Here is a 16182-nt window from a genome sequence, read left to right as displayed (position 1 = left end):
ACTTCCTTGTTTCTTTTCTCAACAGCCCCTTGCATGTAAGTGTGAGCCTTTAAGATGTCCCTCAGCAGTGGAAAGAAAGTGAATACCTCGGCCCTGAGGAAAATAGCTGCCGACATGAGCAACATAATTGAAAGCCTGGACACGAGGGACCTCCACTTTGAGGGAGAGGAGGTGGACACTGACATTATGCATGACCCCAAAGCACCTGGTGAGTCAGTGATGTGGACCATTGTGCAAGCTTAGCATAAAGCAGCACTTCCCAAACTTACTGCTGCTGCAGTGGTCTCGGAACCCAGAAGTGAATGACGATAATGTGAAACGTATCACATGGTGACATAACCACCATTCACTTCTGGGTTCTCAGGTCTAATGGGAGCCTCTAAACATCAGTAAGAGGATCAGGGCGGGCGGGACGACTTTTTGCAGCATGTGGTTTATGTGCGCTGCAGCTCTACCTGCTGTGTTGAGAGTCCTGCTGCTGTCTAGGGGTCTTGCTGCCCCAGCAAGTGCCTTGCGTTGCCCCAAGGCGTCGTGACTGCTGCCATAGTCTCAACTACAGAATTTGACTTCCCCAGAATATCAGAATTCATTTTTAAAAGCTAGCAACATGACTTCAGAAAAAAGTATGGAAATGTGAGCAATGCCTGAGAATAATTTCAGAAGCCAGAGGACTGGACTGAGTGGGACGTCCCTAGGGCACAAGATGAGACTTTAGTGCCCTGCCTACATTCTGTTTTCTCTCCCCCCTTCCCACACTCAGTTTACCTATCCCTAATCTTTACAACCATAAGGGCTAGAAACTTGATTGATATGGTGTGCATGTTTTTTTAAAGATGGATGTTGAGATTTTAGATAGCTGCATTTTCACCCAAGCCATAAGAACATAAGGACAGCCCCACTGGATCAGGCCATAGGCCCATCTAGTCCAGCTTCTTGTATCTCCCAGCGGCCCACCAAATGCCCCAGGGAGCACGCCAGATAACAAGAGACCTCATCCTGGTGCCCTCCTTGCATTGGCATTCTGACATAGCCCATTTCTAAAATCAGGAAATTGCACATACACATCATGGCTTGTAACCCATAATGGATTTTTCCTCCAGAAACTTGTCCAATCCCCTTTTAAAGGCATCCAGGCCAGACGCCATCACCACATCCTGTGGCAAAGAGTTCCACAGACCAACCACACGCTGAGTAAAGAAATATTTTCTCTTGTCCGTTCTAACTCTCCCAACACTCAATTTGAGTGGATGTCCCCTGGTTCTGGTGTTATGTGAGAGTGTAAAGAGCAGCTCTCTTTCCACTCTGTCCATCCCCTGCATAATTTTGTATGTCTCAAACATGTCCCCCCTCAGGTGCCAAAATCTTGTCAGGCTCAACAAGGGTCTTTGTGTACTCATATAGCTCTTCTGGGCACCTTCCCTCCATCATGATCACCACATGTCACTTTCAACCCTGGCCTTTGCAGTTGTAGATAATAGCAAAATATTCAAGGCCCTACCATGGATGCTTCTACACTAGCCCCTTTCTCTGCAATTACCTTCCTTTGTACACTTTTTATTAGTGGGAGATAGTGTAGTGTAGTGGCTAAGGGCCCAGTCCTATCCAACTTTCCAGCACTGGTACAGCCACAATGCAGCCCCAAGGTAAGGGAACAAATGTTCTCGTATCTTGAGGAGGCCTCTTTGACTATCCCCAGCACCACAGGATGCAGCGTATGTTCCATTGACATGGCTGCACCAGCACTGGAAAATTGGATACGATTGGGCCGTAAGAGGCTGAGCTGCAAATCAGAACTTCCCTGCTTTGGATCTCACCTGGGCCATGAATTTTCACTAAATGGCCTTTAGGCAAATTGCTCTCCAACCCTAATATGGGTATAGCAATACTATGTTATAGGAGGTTGTAAAGAGAGTATCAAGAATCTGTTGTCTTGTGTGCTCCCTGGGGCGTTTGGTGGGCCACTGTGAGATACAGGAAGCTGGACTAGATGGGCCTTTGGCCTGATCCAGTGGGGCTCTTCTTATGTTCTTATGAATAATGCATGCACTTCACACACTCAGAAAGCACTGTGTACATTTTACTATTATGTTTTACAACAATTCTTTTCTAAGAAAAAAGAGACGATGCAGTGAAACCACACTTTTTGTGGACAATCGAACTGGTTAATAAAGGCCAGTTCATCATTACTTCCCCAGCTGTACTGAACATTAAGCAGTAAAATGGCAGTAAAAGCAGTATCTGCAAGGAGGAAGCTTTTAATTAACCTTGCAAGAGACCATTGCTGAATGGGACTGAATGGGATTCCAGAAGCATCTTGACCATGGGGAGGGGCATTGCTGGATAAAAGTACTACATTAAATGCTTTGTGGACCCCCCCCCCCCATTTTAATTTGAGTCCCAGCTTTGTGGAAAAGCAGTGCTTCAGCAGTGTTAAATGGCTCTAGTGTGGAAGCCACCTGGGAGGGGACCAGGATGCAAGTCTCTTGTTATCTGGTGTGCTCCCTGGGGCATTTGGTGGGCCGCTGTGAGATACAGGAAGCTGGACTAGATGGGCCTATGGCCTGATCCAGCAGGGCTGTTCTTATGTTCTTAAGCTGCCTATAAACCAAACAGAACATGTATGTCACTGAATAATAATTTTTCAGTAAAGATATTGGGTAGGGAAATCTTTGTTCTCCGCTATACACCATGGAAGCTGATAACTCTGCCAGGCTCTCTTGCCTCCCCAGCCTTGCTCTTTACATAATAATTTCCCTTTCAGAACTTAACAATCTTACAACTGCCTGTATGAATTAACCACAAACAAATAGCTCAGACGTTGATGAAATACCATTTGCTTTTCTGGCCCAGTCTCCTCCGGTTTCCAAGAGACGGGCACCGAGTTCCTCACAATTTATGGGGGGAGCGAGGCGGCAAACGTACATAATAAATTAAGGAAACTGTGCCACCAAGCAGCCTGTACTTGCCTCATTTGACAAGCTGAGTTTAGTTTTCAATTCATTTGCATGATCGTGCAGCTGTAAATATTGTGAAGTGTGTTTTCTTTAATAGACAATGTTTTCATTCACATTGGGCTCAGCTCAGCCACAGCATCTTGTTGTTAAAATCTTTTGCTGCATAACTGGAATTGCTTCTATTTCGAGTTACTGCGTAGCTCCCCCTTTTGGTATCTGATCTCAAGCGTTGCTCCATATTTTCAAACCAATCTTCACAACCACCAGCAAACAGCACCTTGAAAAGACACAATGCTGGGATGAAGAGGGACAGATGCTCTCCCTCTGGTAAGTAAAAGGCAAGCACCACTTTCAAAAAGGCGCCTCCTTGATTCATTAGCAGGGATTATGCTACAGTAAGCCACCAGGATCGATTTCTGATGTGGGTAATGTACTTTCGCCAGTGTGGATCAATACCCCAGACCCTTCTCATGTCCAGTTGTAACCAATTTCATTTCCTTCAGAGGAAAACAGTGCATAGATGTGCATGCACACTTAAAAATGTCTGTAAGTGTATGCACCAGTTCTTGCGCATGCTGGTCGGAGAAAAAAAAATAAATGCAACTGAATTTGCAATGTTTCATGAAAGATCGACTTCTTTGTAGAGTCTTCCTGCCTCTCCCGCCAAGTTGCTATGGAGTAAGCTGGTAGGCTCCGGCCTTCCCACAGGTGCACCAGCATCACATGGCTTTGCACACTGGTGGAGCACCTTTTACAACTGGCACTGACTGTGCTCGTGGGAGAGGTGTGCCACCTCCATCTGCCCCACTTCGGGCTGGATCCCAAAATATAATTAGGGGGCTGCATCCATGAAGGAGGCCGCGAAATAAGGAAGGTGCTATAGGTCTGTGGAAAAACATCTGCTTTACCTACAGAATGTCCCAGGTTCAGCCTTCAACATCTGCAAGGAAAACAGCATTTCTTGTCTGAGAGTCACTGTAGGGCACAGCATCAACATTACTGAACCAGTTGAACCAATAGTCCAACTCGGTGGGAGCGATTCTGTGCTTTTAAACCTTGATATCTCATATAGCTACTTTCGTCTTAACCTTTCACCTGCTGTATTCTGAGCTGCCCGTTGTTAACCTGTTACTAAACTTGCTGCCTCATCTTTTGCAGTGGGCATTCCATTCTCTGCCATTTATAACACTAGAGGATTTAAAGAAGCTCATATACAGCTCTACCTAACGGGGTGTCCCATCCGAGTCCGAGTTCTGGAAGTGGAGCGCTGTACCTCAACTACAAAGGTCAGAATTTGTCTGCCACTGAGCTGCTCTTTGGAGTAGCAAATCCTGTTTCATGATACCACCCATATTACTTTGCTAACTGTTTCTGTTTTAATGGAAAGGAGTCAAAGTACGATTACCAAACGTAAAAAAAATACGCTATATAAAATATCAGTGTTCAGCCCAATCTCATGCTCTGGGCCCCCTCCTATGCAAGCACACCAAAATGGTTTGCGCTGCATCCAGGTGGAAGGGCACAGTCCGGAAGGTCTCCTCCCGGTAAGGAAAAATTTGTTCCCTAACCCGGAGATAAGCCTCTGTGGCATGGAGGAGTCTGTTCAGGTGTGTGCTAACAAAATCGCTGGCTCAGATTCACATGGATCCAAGTTGCAGGATCAGGTTCAGGAAGGGAATTTGGATTCAGTGGCCACCACTGCTAAGCTTACCCCTTCCTATACCTGATCTGCTCTCCTCCTCTCCCTTGTCACCGCCCTGTTCCCCCTCCCCATTTCACCTTCCCTCCACCGCATTCTGCCCACCCCACCAGCTTACCTGGGTCAGTGGGCAGTCTGTCTTCCATTGCCACATGTGAGGCTGCTCTGGCTTCCTCGTTGGTGCGTCAGCAACGCATGGTTTCATCCGCTGTTGGAGTGCCACTATTGTAAGGCAGTCATCACTGGCAGAATGCTAGTCCTACTAGCAATAGAGCCTGATAGGTTTTGGCTGAAAAAACAGCTTTTTGATCTGTTCCATAGAAAGTGACAATATCAGCAAAATAGGAGGTTGTATATGTGCAGCCTTTAGGAGTTGATGAGCATCTTATCTGCTCATTGAAATTCCCAAGGTTAGACCCCAAATGCTGTTTCATTTGTATATTTAAAAAGATTACACCTCTCACTTTATAGCTCCAAGAGACTATCTGAATGGCCTTTGAAAGACTGTCCCAGTCAAATCACATTAAAGACTATTTTCAGGAGCAGAAATATAGTGCTTGCCACTCACTGCTAGGATTTTTCTGGCAGAATTTCTTGCCTTTGTCCTTGTTTTCATCTGGTACCATTTGGTGTCACTCTTTGGCCATTGTCTATAGATGCTCCTGTATAGGTCAGAACAGATGAGATGATGACTGCTTCGTTTCTGCTTCCAAGTAAAATAATAGCTGGGGAGGAGGGGTCAGGATCCCAGTTTCCCATTCCCAGGTCACCCTTTATAAGTGGAGTCTTGCTTATGGAGAGCAGGTGTCTTCCATATTCCAATTAAATAGGTACTCTGTTCCTGATGACAAGGTGTGTTTGTGCATGTGATAAAGCTGTCTGTGGTCTTTGTGTATCCCTTAAATACACATGGGAATCCTCATGGGAATTGATTTAACAGCATTTGCCACGTGATGGTCTTTATGCGCTTAAGAACAACACAATTAAGTGCAATAGTGCACTTATTTCCTTATTTATTTTGACTCAGATGTTATCCATATTGGTCCATTGAAACATTTATTTTTGTAGCTTAATAAATTGACTAACTGCAAGATCATTGATTTTTATTTGTTTCAAAATGCAATTACAGGCCTTACCAGAAAGAAAATTGCTGGAAAGCTTGGTCCTAAATCATGGTTTATATGCGTCTTATATAAAATCAGAGCATAGGTCCACATGACCCAGTATTTTCTGCTCTGACTAGTGGCAATTTCCCAGTAGAGATCTTCAACCTCAACTATTTCATACTCTTTAAAAAAAAAAAAAAAAGAGATACTGAAGGTTGAACCTGTGACATTCTTCATGCAAAGTATGCTCTCTGCCACTGATTCTCCCCATTCCTTCCTTCTTACTTTCACCAGGTACCAAGTCTACATGTTTACACTGTTGAATTGACACATGGGGAATTCACATGGCAAGTGAAAAGAAAATTCAAGCACTTTCAAGAGCTCCACCGGGATCTGCTAAGATACAAAGCTTTTATACGGATTCCCATCCCCACAAGAAGGTAACTGCATTGTCTTTCCAAGTGGTGCTTTGGGTTCTGTTTTGTTGTGAAGTTGATGCTGCCATCTATAAGCACTTTCAGCCATTAGATGTGGTATGCTCAAGACTGCAGTTCAAGCACAGAATATTGTTGTGTTATATAGAATTCAGCTTCCTGACAAATTTTAGATTTTATTTTTAAAACAACAAAACAAGCTTCCAACCTTTATGCCTGTGAAAATATGCTTGAAGTTGTATGAGCAATGCTTGTTGGAAGTCTTGGAAGCCTGAAAAGGCGGCTAAATGAAGTTCAGTTACCTTTGGAAATGCATGGGGCAAAACCACAGATTGGAAATGGATGATGGTTTGCTAAGTCAATATGAAATCTCATACTAAAATACCCACATCTGTGTGGTGATGCTTACTTAGTGTTTAGACCACTGACAGGTCTTAGTGTTTCTCAGAAGATGTTCAATAAGGAGGAGAGATGTTTCAAGGAGAGAGGGATTCAAGAAGAAGAAGATAACATGTGGTAGGAAGATGCCAGGAATGGCAGATAAATGTACTGTACCATTACAGAAAAATTCTAATCCTGGATATTGTCCAGGATATTGATGGGCTAAGGTAAGTGGTTATAGTTTGGGCTGCACATAGGAATCTGCCTTTTGTTGAGTCAGATCACTGATCTATCGATCTCAGCATTAAGGAGTAATGACTGGCAGCCCAATCCTAAACATGTCTACTCAGAAATAAGTCCCATTAGGATTAGTGGGGCTTACTCCCAAGAAAGTGTGGATAGGATTGGGCTGTGGGGCAGCACTTCAGAGTCCAAGATAGGAACCTTTCCTAGCCCTTCCAGAAGATACCAAGGAATAACCCTGGGTGCAAGGCATAACCCTGCTAACTGGTTAAGAGGCACTTTTTCAAGTGGGTGCTCCTCTTTTATTTAGCAGGGGGAGAGTAACTGGCCCACCTCACCCCAGCAGTGTCTTTTCTAGTGGCTGTCTTCTGGTGTTGCATCTTTTTAGATTGTGAGCCCTTTTGGCACAGGGAGCCATTAGATATTTGATTTTCTCTGTAAACCGCTTTGTGAACTTTTGTTGAAAAGCGGTATATAAATACTGTTGTTGTTGTTATTGTTATTGCATGCCACACATGCATGCAACCACTGAGCACTGACATCTCCCGGTATTGTGTGAAGCTATACTCACATCAAAGCTGATATGGATATATATAGCCTTTGGGGGGGGGGCTCCATAAACAGAATAGCATTCCAATTGCATACACACAATTTACCTTGACGCATAAATGACTTCCTTTCTTCAGTGCTGTAATTGACAATAATAATTAGGAATTTTATACCAGAAGCGGGGGCCTCCTCTGTCCTGCTGCATGGAAAAACCAATATGAATGTTTTTTTGTTTTAGGCACACAGTCCGAAGACAGACCATCAAAAGGGGAGAAGCGAGGCAAATGCCAAGTCTGCCACGGACCTCTGAGAACATGGCCAGAGAAGAACACCTGTCCAGCAGAAGAGTGAGTGACCCATCTCCGAGAAAGAGCCTACAAAGCTTTGATATTGTTTGCAAAATAAAATGTAAAATGTTGATGCTGTTCAACCCATTCACGGAGCTGATAGGGGTGGTTTTCCCCAAATGTGGTGCTCTTTGATTTGATTGCAAATAAATTGACTAAGAGCCCAATCCTATGCATGTCTACTCAGAGGTAAGTCGCATTATAGTTCAATGAGGCTTACTTCCAGGTACATGTGGATACACTTCCAGCCTGAGGACCCAATCCTATTCAACCTTCCAGTGCTATTGCAGCTGTGCCAATGAGGCGTGTGCTGAATCCTGTGATGGGGTGCAGTTATGGAGGCTTCCTCAAGGTAAGGGAATGTTTGTTCCCTTACTTCGGCTTTGCAGCTGCAGTGGCGCTAAAAAGTTGGGAAGGATTGGGCCCTGAATTTTTTAAAATCGCAACCCTTGTTCCATCAATTGAGACATCACTTGTGTCAACACAGTTGATCAGCTGCTCAGGGCCGAAGAAGATGTGACATGAAAGGTACATGACCAGGATCTCCTGTTATTTTAAAATTGATTTAAATGCAATCATGGTACCTAATGTAGTAAATAGGCTCTTGGATGGAACTATGTGCTCTATTGGGAAGCCATGTTCCTGAACATTTATCTGTTGGGTGATGTAAATGAAGGCACTGGGGAGATACCTGTAAGGAAGAACTGGAAGGTATGAAGAATGTGTTTAAACATTAATCCCCTGCCAACTATCCCCTGCAAATGCCATTTGGGGAACTTTTTCACCCACAACTTTTGTACTTGGAGTTCACCTGGGGGAAACACAGTAAAAAAAGGCCGCCAGCAGTGGGAGAAGATTTGCTGAATATATTCAGTGAACAGAGGATGTTGAGTTCCCAGCAGGCAACTGGCAAGGTTCAAGGTTTTTTACATCCTATGAAACTTTTATATCTTGTGCAATGGCTGATTCATACCTGCACGTCATCATTTGGGATGAACATGTTTCACCCTACCTAATTTTTGGAATGGCTTCAGCATATTTTCCTGCTCTCACTTCCTGCATACAGATATTTTAGGTGGATGACTGAGTTGATCTCCTGTTTATAATGCCTGCAAGATAACTGCAAAAGATGCTTGTCACCACATCCTTAACTCTGAACTGTCATGGTTTCCTTTTTCCACAAAAATAAGTTCCATGCACTCAGTGCATTCATTCCCATCAGTGCATGTCTATATCTCTTCTTTTTTCCCTGTTCCTTTGCTTGAGTTCACCGACTATTATTATTCCTTTTTAAATTGCCTGTTCAGACTGAGGTTTCTTTTTTGTACAGTTTACGGTTCTCTGATTCGAGATAATAGAATAACGTACCAAATAAATGATGATGTTCACTTGAGAACTGGGATACCATATTTCAACTTTGTGTGTTTGCATTGTAGAAGCAACTAGAAGATTACTTAACAAACATCTTGAAAATGCCGATGTATAGGAACTACCATGGAACGGTAAGTGACGGATGCAGAACTGTGCCCTTAGTTTCACCTGCTAAGTTGCTTGATGTTCTCCTAGAGCTAGACCAGTTGCACCAGCAAGAAATCTCATTGTGCAAGACTAGGCATGTCTACTCAGAAGAAAGTCTAACTAAATTCAGTGGGACTAATTTTCAGGGAAGCGTGTATAGGATTGCAGCCCTAACTGATTAATTTCATGTTTTATGGCTATCCCCCACCAGTCTGTAGCATGCAGCTGTACCAATGGAGTGTACACTACATGCCACGGTGAAGGGGGCAATCAGACAGCCTGCAAGAGGTAAGTAAAAATATCTTCTACTTACCTCCCAGTAGACCTGATCACCAGTGGGTGTCTTTGGCTGGTATAAATCTGAAGAGAGGAAAGGGTTTTTGTAGTCTGGGAAAATGGGGACAGTGGTGTGGAGATTCACCCCTCCCACCATCAGCCCCTTGCCCTCCCCCTCCTAACTTTGGACCTCCACGCATGGCCTGCCCCCACTGCCACCTTACCTGCTTTGAAGCAGACCAGGTCTGTCAGTGGCTGATGTGTGGAGCTGCCAGATATTTGTGCCAGCAATTCCAATGCACTCAGCAACTGTGCACCAATCATTTTATTTTTTATTTAGAGTATTAGAACATAAGAACAGCCCCACTGGATCAGGCCACAGGCCCATCTAGTCCAGCTTCCTGCATCTCATAGCGGCCCACCAAATGCCCCAGGGAGCACACCAGATAACAAGAGACCTGCAAGGCATTCTGGGAATTGTAGTTTAAGAACATAATAACAGCCCCACTGGATCAGGCCATAGGCCCATCTAGTCCAGCTTCCTGTATCTCACAGCGGCCCACCAAATGCCCCAGGGAGCACACCTGATAACTAGAGACCTCATCCTGGTGCCCTCCCTTGCATCTGGCCTTCTGACATTTTAATCCCACCTTTCTCGCTCCAAGAGTGGGAAGGGAGAAAGGCAGCACCACAGCATAAAGCACTTAAAGCAAGACCCAGGTGTACCAGCAGAAAGGCCAGAGCCTTTCCGTGTGCATTGTCAGGAGGCCTGCTGGAGCAGGTATGTCCAGTGCAAGGGTGGGAGATGGGCAGGAAGAAGGTTGAATGGGGGGAAGGCAGAACGGGGCGGTGATGGGATCGGGGTGGGTAGTTGGAGCCTGGGAGGGGATGGGATAGGCAGCACCAGTGTGTGCCACATCCATACCTCCTTCCCCACCATGCACAGATCAATGTGGACTTGCACCAGCGATATTGCTGGCATAGGCCCAGGTTGACCCATTGCGACTATTGGGGCTTACCCTTGAGCAAGGGGGACAAATGTCCTCTTACCTGAGGAGAGAGTTAGCAGCCAAAAATCCCCCATGGGATACAGTGGAAGCCACACCAGCACCACTGCTTCACAACATGGGGATTTATATAGGACTGGGCTGTTCGACTGATCCAGCAGGTCTCCTTCTGTTCCTTAAGAAGTTACACTAATGGGACTGCAGTATGTGTGGGCTTGAATTAGCACGCATGTGTAATAATATAAATACCTTCTGTTCACAAAAGCGATATTATGCCAACCTGGCACCCATAAACGTTGAGTCATCGAAGAAAATTAAAGTACATAGTGTTGGGTGTAAAGTTCTGTTCTTGAGAGCGCTGCCACGCAGACGCTTCTGCCACCTCCTTTGTCTCTGACAGTGTTCTCCACGGCTTGTGCATTGTTGGGGGAAATTTTCTCTCTCACAGCTTAACAGAGTAACTTCTGGTAGCAAGGATGAAATAAAGCACGTGAAAGAGTTCATTTCACAGCCAGAGTGTGGGGCTTCATAGGCATTAGAGACATAAGACACATTTTCTGCTCTGCCAGCATTAATAAACAGAAAGCCACACTCAGTAGTCTTCCCCACTTCCTGCAGGCCACTTGAAAACAATTTTGGACTCTGGGGTGAGCTTTGCTAATGGCTGCTGTCCAAATCTCTTCACATAGTCTTCTGGTGGAGAAAGCAAAGGAGGGACTGTGACAATGATGATTATATTGTTCCCCCAAGGAACTGTCAGTGGCGTACATGAGTTTCCCCCTTTTTATTCACACAACGATCTTGTGAAGGCTGGCAGGTAACTCAAGGTCAGGTTACTGGATAGCAACTGGGAGGGGAGGAGCTCACATACAAACCAGCAAAACTTGCCCAGTGGCAGGCCAAGCTGGGAAGTCTAGATGCTATTATAGTACCCCTGTTCAGTACACACACATACATACACAGCAATATCAGGGTACATTTCATTTTATAGAGTTTCAGAAGAACAGACAAGGCTATCCCCATCTAAAATAAACTGCAAGGAAGACAACAAAGGGTAAGAAGAGAGGGAGAAGAGTAGTAAGGGATAAATGTGGGAAAATGCAGTTGCACTTAATTAAACTATTACAGGTATAAATGAGGACCAAGAGGTCATATTCTCCAAATCCACATGGACAAGGGTTGGGAGCCTTTCTGCCAATGGCCCAGGTGCTCATGACCTCACATCATGTTCCTCTTCTCTCTGTTTATATCCGGCCAAGTCACTCATGCTGTTGAGCCACTAGATGGCCTTTGGCAGCCAGGGTCCTGACCACAGACATATACAACTTGGTCCACTAAACTAATAAATTGCCTGCTATCGTGATGGATCATGTGACTTATCAGGACTTGATAAACCTTCTGTTTTTGATGCCTGTCCAGTCTCAATAGATTGATTTGACTACATTTGGTTTGGTGGGTGACACTGTGGATCTACCTGAGTCTTTATTCTCTACCCTCATAAATCCTAGGATTGAATTTGCCCTTTTCACAGCTTCCATCCATGGAGCTGACGTGTTTCCTGAGTTCTCCACTGTGGCTACAACATTTCTTTTTTTTGTTACTGCTATCACTTCCTATTAAGTTCTGCAGTAGAATCTGCATAGCTTTCCAGTGAGGTTCTGCTTCCTGGGCAACTCATGGTTGAACTGGAAAGGGAAGGGAGGAGAAACTTGGGTGGACCGTGAATGGCTACTCAGCAACCATACAAGTGTTTCCTATTGCTTCCTGTTTACATGGAAACAATAGAGGATGCTTATGTACAGTTACCAGTTGGCAACCTTCAGTCTCGAAAGACTATGGGATCGCACTCTGAATGGTGGTTCTGGCACAGCGTCTAGTGTGGCTGAAAAGGCCGATTCGGGAGTGACAGTCCCTTCCACACTGGGAGCAAGTGCAGTCTGTCCCTGGTCTGTCTCCCTGGCTATGGGCCTTCCTTCTTTGCCTCTTAGCCTCAGACTGTTGGCCAAGTGTCTCTTCAAACTGGGAGAGGCCATGCTGCACAGCCTGCCTCCAAGCGGGCCGCTCAGAGGCCAGGGTTTCCCACCTGTTGAGATCCACTCCTAAGGCCTTCAGATCCCTCTTGCAGATGTCCTTGTATCGCAGCTGTGGTCCACCTGTAGGGCGCTTTCCTTGCACGAGTTCTCCATAGAGGAGATCCTTTGGGATCAGGCCATCATCCATTCTCACAACATGAGCGAGCCAACACAGGCGCCTCTGTTTCAGCAGTGCATACATGCTAGGGATTCCAGCTCGTTCAAGGACTGTGTTGTTTGGAACTTGGTACGGTTACCAAGCAACCAGATACTTGTATCAGGTCTAGTTTCCCTTCTCCTATGCTTACCAGCTTAACAATTAGTAGCCTGACTGCCAGTTTGTTTGTTTGTTAACTTGAAAGATTTATAACCTGCTTTTCCTCTGTCAGAGCAGATGCCAAAGGTAGCTTACAGTTTTAGACTTTAATAAAAACAAAAACAAACACCACAATATAAACAATAAAAACAAAGAGGGGCATATAGAGGCACAGGGGGGCAGATGACACATTTCAGTCTCATAAGACTAAACAGAAATGTTTTGAGCCCTCACTGAAAAGCCATGAGGGAGGGAGAGGGTAGTTCTTAGTTCCCCCAGCAGGGAATTCTAGATGGTGACTCTACAGAGAAGTGTAGTGTCTCCCCCGTGCCCCGTGCCCCCATCCAGAGGGCTCATGGCTCTACCTTGGGATAAAGGCAGCACTTCAGGAGACTTTAAAGTGATGGTAAAAAAAATTGTGCGCTCGGCGGTCCTAGTGCCAAGCTTGAGATCAGCTGATGGCCTGTGGGAGGGGTTCAGGCCATCAGTGACAATTTAGTACTCACAGATCTGCAGCGTGAGCTGTGGCTTCTCTGCCCTTACTCCTTACCTCATTCCCCCTACTTTCCTCTTCCTGCCTGCCGGACCAAACAGTGCAGCTTCACAACAGGTGGGACAAAGGGGGAGGCAACAGGGCTAGGGAGGAGAGCAGAACTGGAGAAGTCATGTCCTCATTCTCTTTCCCAGCTGCAGATCAGACTAACGCAGTTTCTGGGTTACAGCCTGGCAACCCTAATACTGGGTGGTGAGGCACTGTAAGTGCAGAACAGGCATAGAACTGGAGAGGACTCACCTAAATGACATCTGAAGGCAGCGATTTTCAACCTTTTTCATCTCATGACATACTGACACGGTACTACAATTGTCAAGGCACACCATGAGTTTTTTGACAGTTGACACTGCACTGCGATGGGAGGCTCACATCCACCAGTGGCCCTACTAATAAATGGCCATCCCCCAAACTCCTGTGGCACACCTGCAGACCATCCACAGCACACCAATGTGCCACAACACACCAATGTGCCACAGCACACTGGTTGAAAATTGCTGTCCTGAAGTCTAACTACAGTAAGAAACATAAACCTGATACCCTGCAGCTCTTTGAATGGGAGTAGACGACTGCACCCAAAGAAATTCAAACTCAGTTACATTTCCACACTCAAAAACACATACAATATATGCCATCCATAGCCTGTGGGGGGGGGTGTGGAATATTTTTCACAATCTCTCCCCTTCCTCCATGATTTTTACCTAGTTGACTTCCCTAGCTCTCCCCCAATCTTGACAGCACACTGCCTATGTCAGATTCAGCTCTATCACCTTCCTGCCCCTTAGTTTCCTGCTTAGATGCCTTCCTGCCCATCTTCCCCAGCAGCACACAGTCTCTCTTGTTCCCAAGCCCTGCGTGAGTTTTCCTCCAGCCAAGTTAACTTTTCACTTCTCCCCTCACCTCGTCAGTACAGACTGTCAACTATCCAGCGTTAGAATGTTTATGGACATTCTCTGACCTCATAGCAGCTTGGACAGTGGCCAAAGGGGGCTGACAAACAGGTAACAGGCAGTTTTTAAGCCTACATTTTAGATACCAGGTTACAACCAAGATGAAGTGCTGCAAGATGGACTTGCCTCCAGCATTCACATAGGATGACATGCCCAGGTACTCACATTAATGCCCATGGAACTTGTATATCATGTCATAAATTAACATTGAAATTCTTCTCTGTTTTGAAGTGGAGAGTGGAATAGCATGAAAGTTGGGTGCTCGTCTCAGAACAAAAGTCAAAGGCCCCTTCGGGTGCATGGAACTAGCTGAGTGGTCTTTTGGAATTTGACCATAGCATTTTATTGTGCTAACAAGGCTACCATTTTTGCTTCATCAAAAAATAAGGGAGTAATCATCATCTAGACAACATTTCCTATTAATTGATCTTGAGATATCCATTCAGTGCATTAAACTCATTTTGCCTACAAACCTGCAGAAGTTGGTCAAAACCCAAACCTTTTAAAAATGTTTAAGGCGGCCACTAACTTATTATATGTGGGGATGAGATTTTAAATTGCCTAGGGTTAAGGGCTCCTGAACCAAGCCTCTCCAGTTCAACCTCCATGGGTCAGGCATAAAGAAGCAGAGGCAAGAAGGCTACAAGTGTGCACACAGGTTCCAGAAGTATCAGAGATTTTATAAGGAAGTTGATATTCTCAGAAGGAGGAATCTAGGGGTGCAAATTAGAGAGCTATTCTCAACAGAGTAAGATGTGAAGATACGGTTCCAAACTCTGTGTGAATATATGCTGGCCGAGAGCCACAGCTCCATACAGCACATGTCAAATCACGTGTCTTTGAAAACGTGTGTTTAATGAGTGTCTCTTTCTGCTTGAATGGGAAGCTGTGCCTTCTCCTGGGAACAGAATGCATGCTACAGGGAAACTTCCTGCCCAAAGGCACGTGTCGCATACATTTATGTGCGTCAGTTAGCTGAAGTTTTGTGTGTTCATTGTGACACAGTGTTTGCTAAAAGTTTCATTGCTGAAAACAGACAGACAGCTTTGCTGAATCATTCATTGGGGCCCAGTTCACTACAGTCCTTAGTTTTCCATTATGCCATCCATTTCAGTTATTTATAATTAATACTGTATGCTATAGACCAGAAAGCATGCAACACTGAGAGTAGCAACTTGATAATCCCAGAAATATATAGAGCACTCTGGACTTTGGGCCATTTCATATGGAACTTTGGAGACTTACTGTCAAGCTAGCTGTGTTCTTTAGTTAATTTCCCTTCTATCATTTCCCCTTTTTAAAGGGGAATTCATTTGGAAGCCTGCAGGCATGACCTATTTTTGCTTGTATCTTTTGTACAGCATTTTCCTTTGAAAGTGCTTTAGAAGTCATAAGCATGTGTGTTGGAGGGTGGATGGGATGTGTGTGTCTTGACTTTGAGACCACAAAAAAAGGAGGAAAACCTCAAACTGGTACTGTAGAGAAAGGTTTATTCATGTAAATAGGGGTCATGAAAGTCCAACACTTCGTACTCACCAGTGAGAAAAAGACATTATTTGTGATCATCTTCTATCCCAATTTTTTGAGGTAGCAAATTGAGGTCTGTGCAGGTGGTGAATCATCAAATTGACTATTGAATGCAAGCAATGTAAAAAGGCTGGCTAAGGTTCAAACCACATGGGAAGCTAGATACATCATTAGAGCTTCTGTCTTTTAAAAACATTAAAATAGCAGCTAGGAACCATAGCATGCAGGGAGGAGCTTTTTTCCCCTGTTAGTT

The 16182-nt window shown here is 44.9% G+C and overlaps 1 protein-coding gene across 2 annotated transcripts in view; it reads left to right on the top strand.

Annotated features, from left to right (window-relative positions):
* PLD1 (phospholipase D1) overlaps nt 1-16182 on the top strand; it is a 127531-nt gene that overhangs the window by 45365 nt on the left and 65984 nt on the right. For both annotated transcript variants that reach the window (XM_066621076.1, XM_066621074.1), the window contains 5 exons: nt 26-208; nt 4113-4240; nt 6054-6199; nt 7605-7713; nt 9150-9215. In XM_066621076.1, coding sequence (XP_066477173.1) covers nt 55-208; nt 4113-4240; nt 6054-6199; nt 7605-7713; nt 9150-9215 — 603 coding nt within the window. In that variant the 5' untranslated portion in view covers nt 26-54. The remainder of the gene's footprint in view (nt 1-25; nt 209-4112; nt 4241-6053; nt 6200-7604; nt 7714-9149; nt 9216-16182) is intronic.

This window comes from Tiliqua scincoides, chromosome 3 (assembly GCF_035046505.1).
Source record: "Tiliqua scincoides isolate rTilSci1 chromosome 3, rTilSci1.hap2, whole genome shotgun sequence".
Taxonomy (NCBI): domain Eukaryota; kingdom Metazoa; phylum Chordata; class Lepidosauria; order Squamata; family Scincidae; genus Tiliqua; species Tiliqua scincoides.
This window is presented reverse-complemented; position numbering and strand designations above follow the sequence as displayed.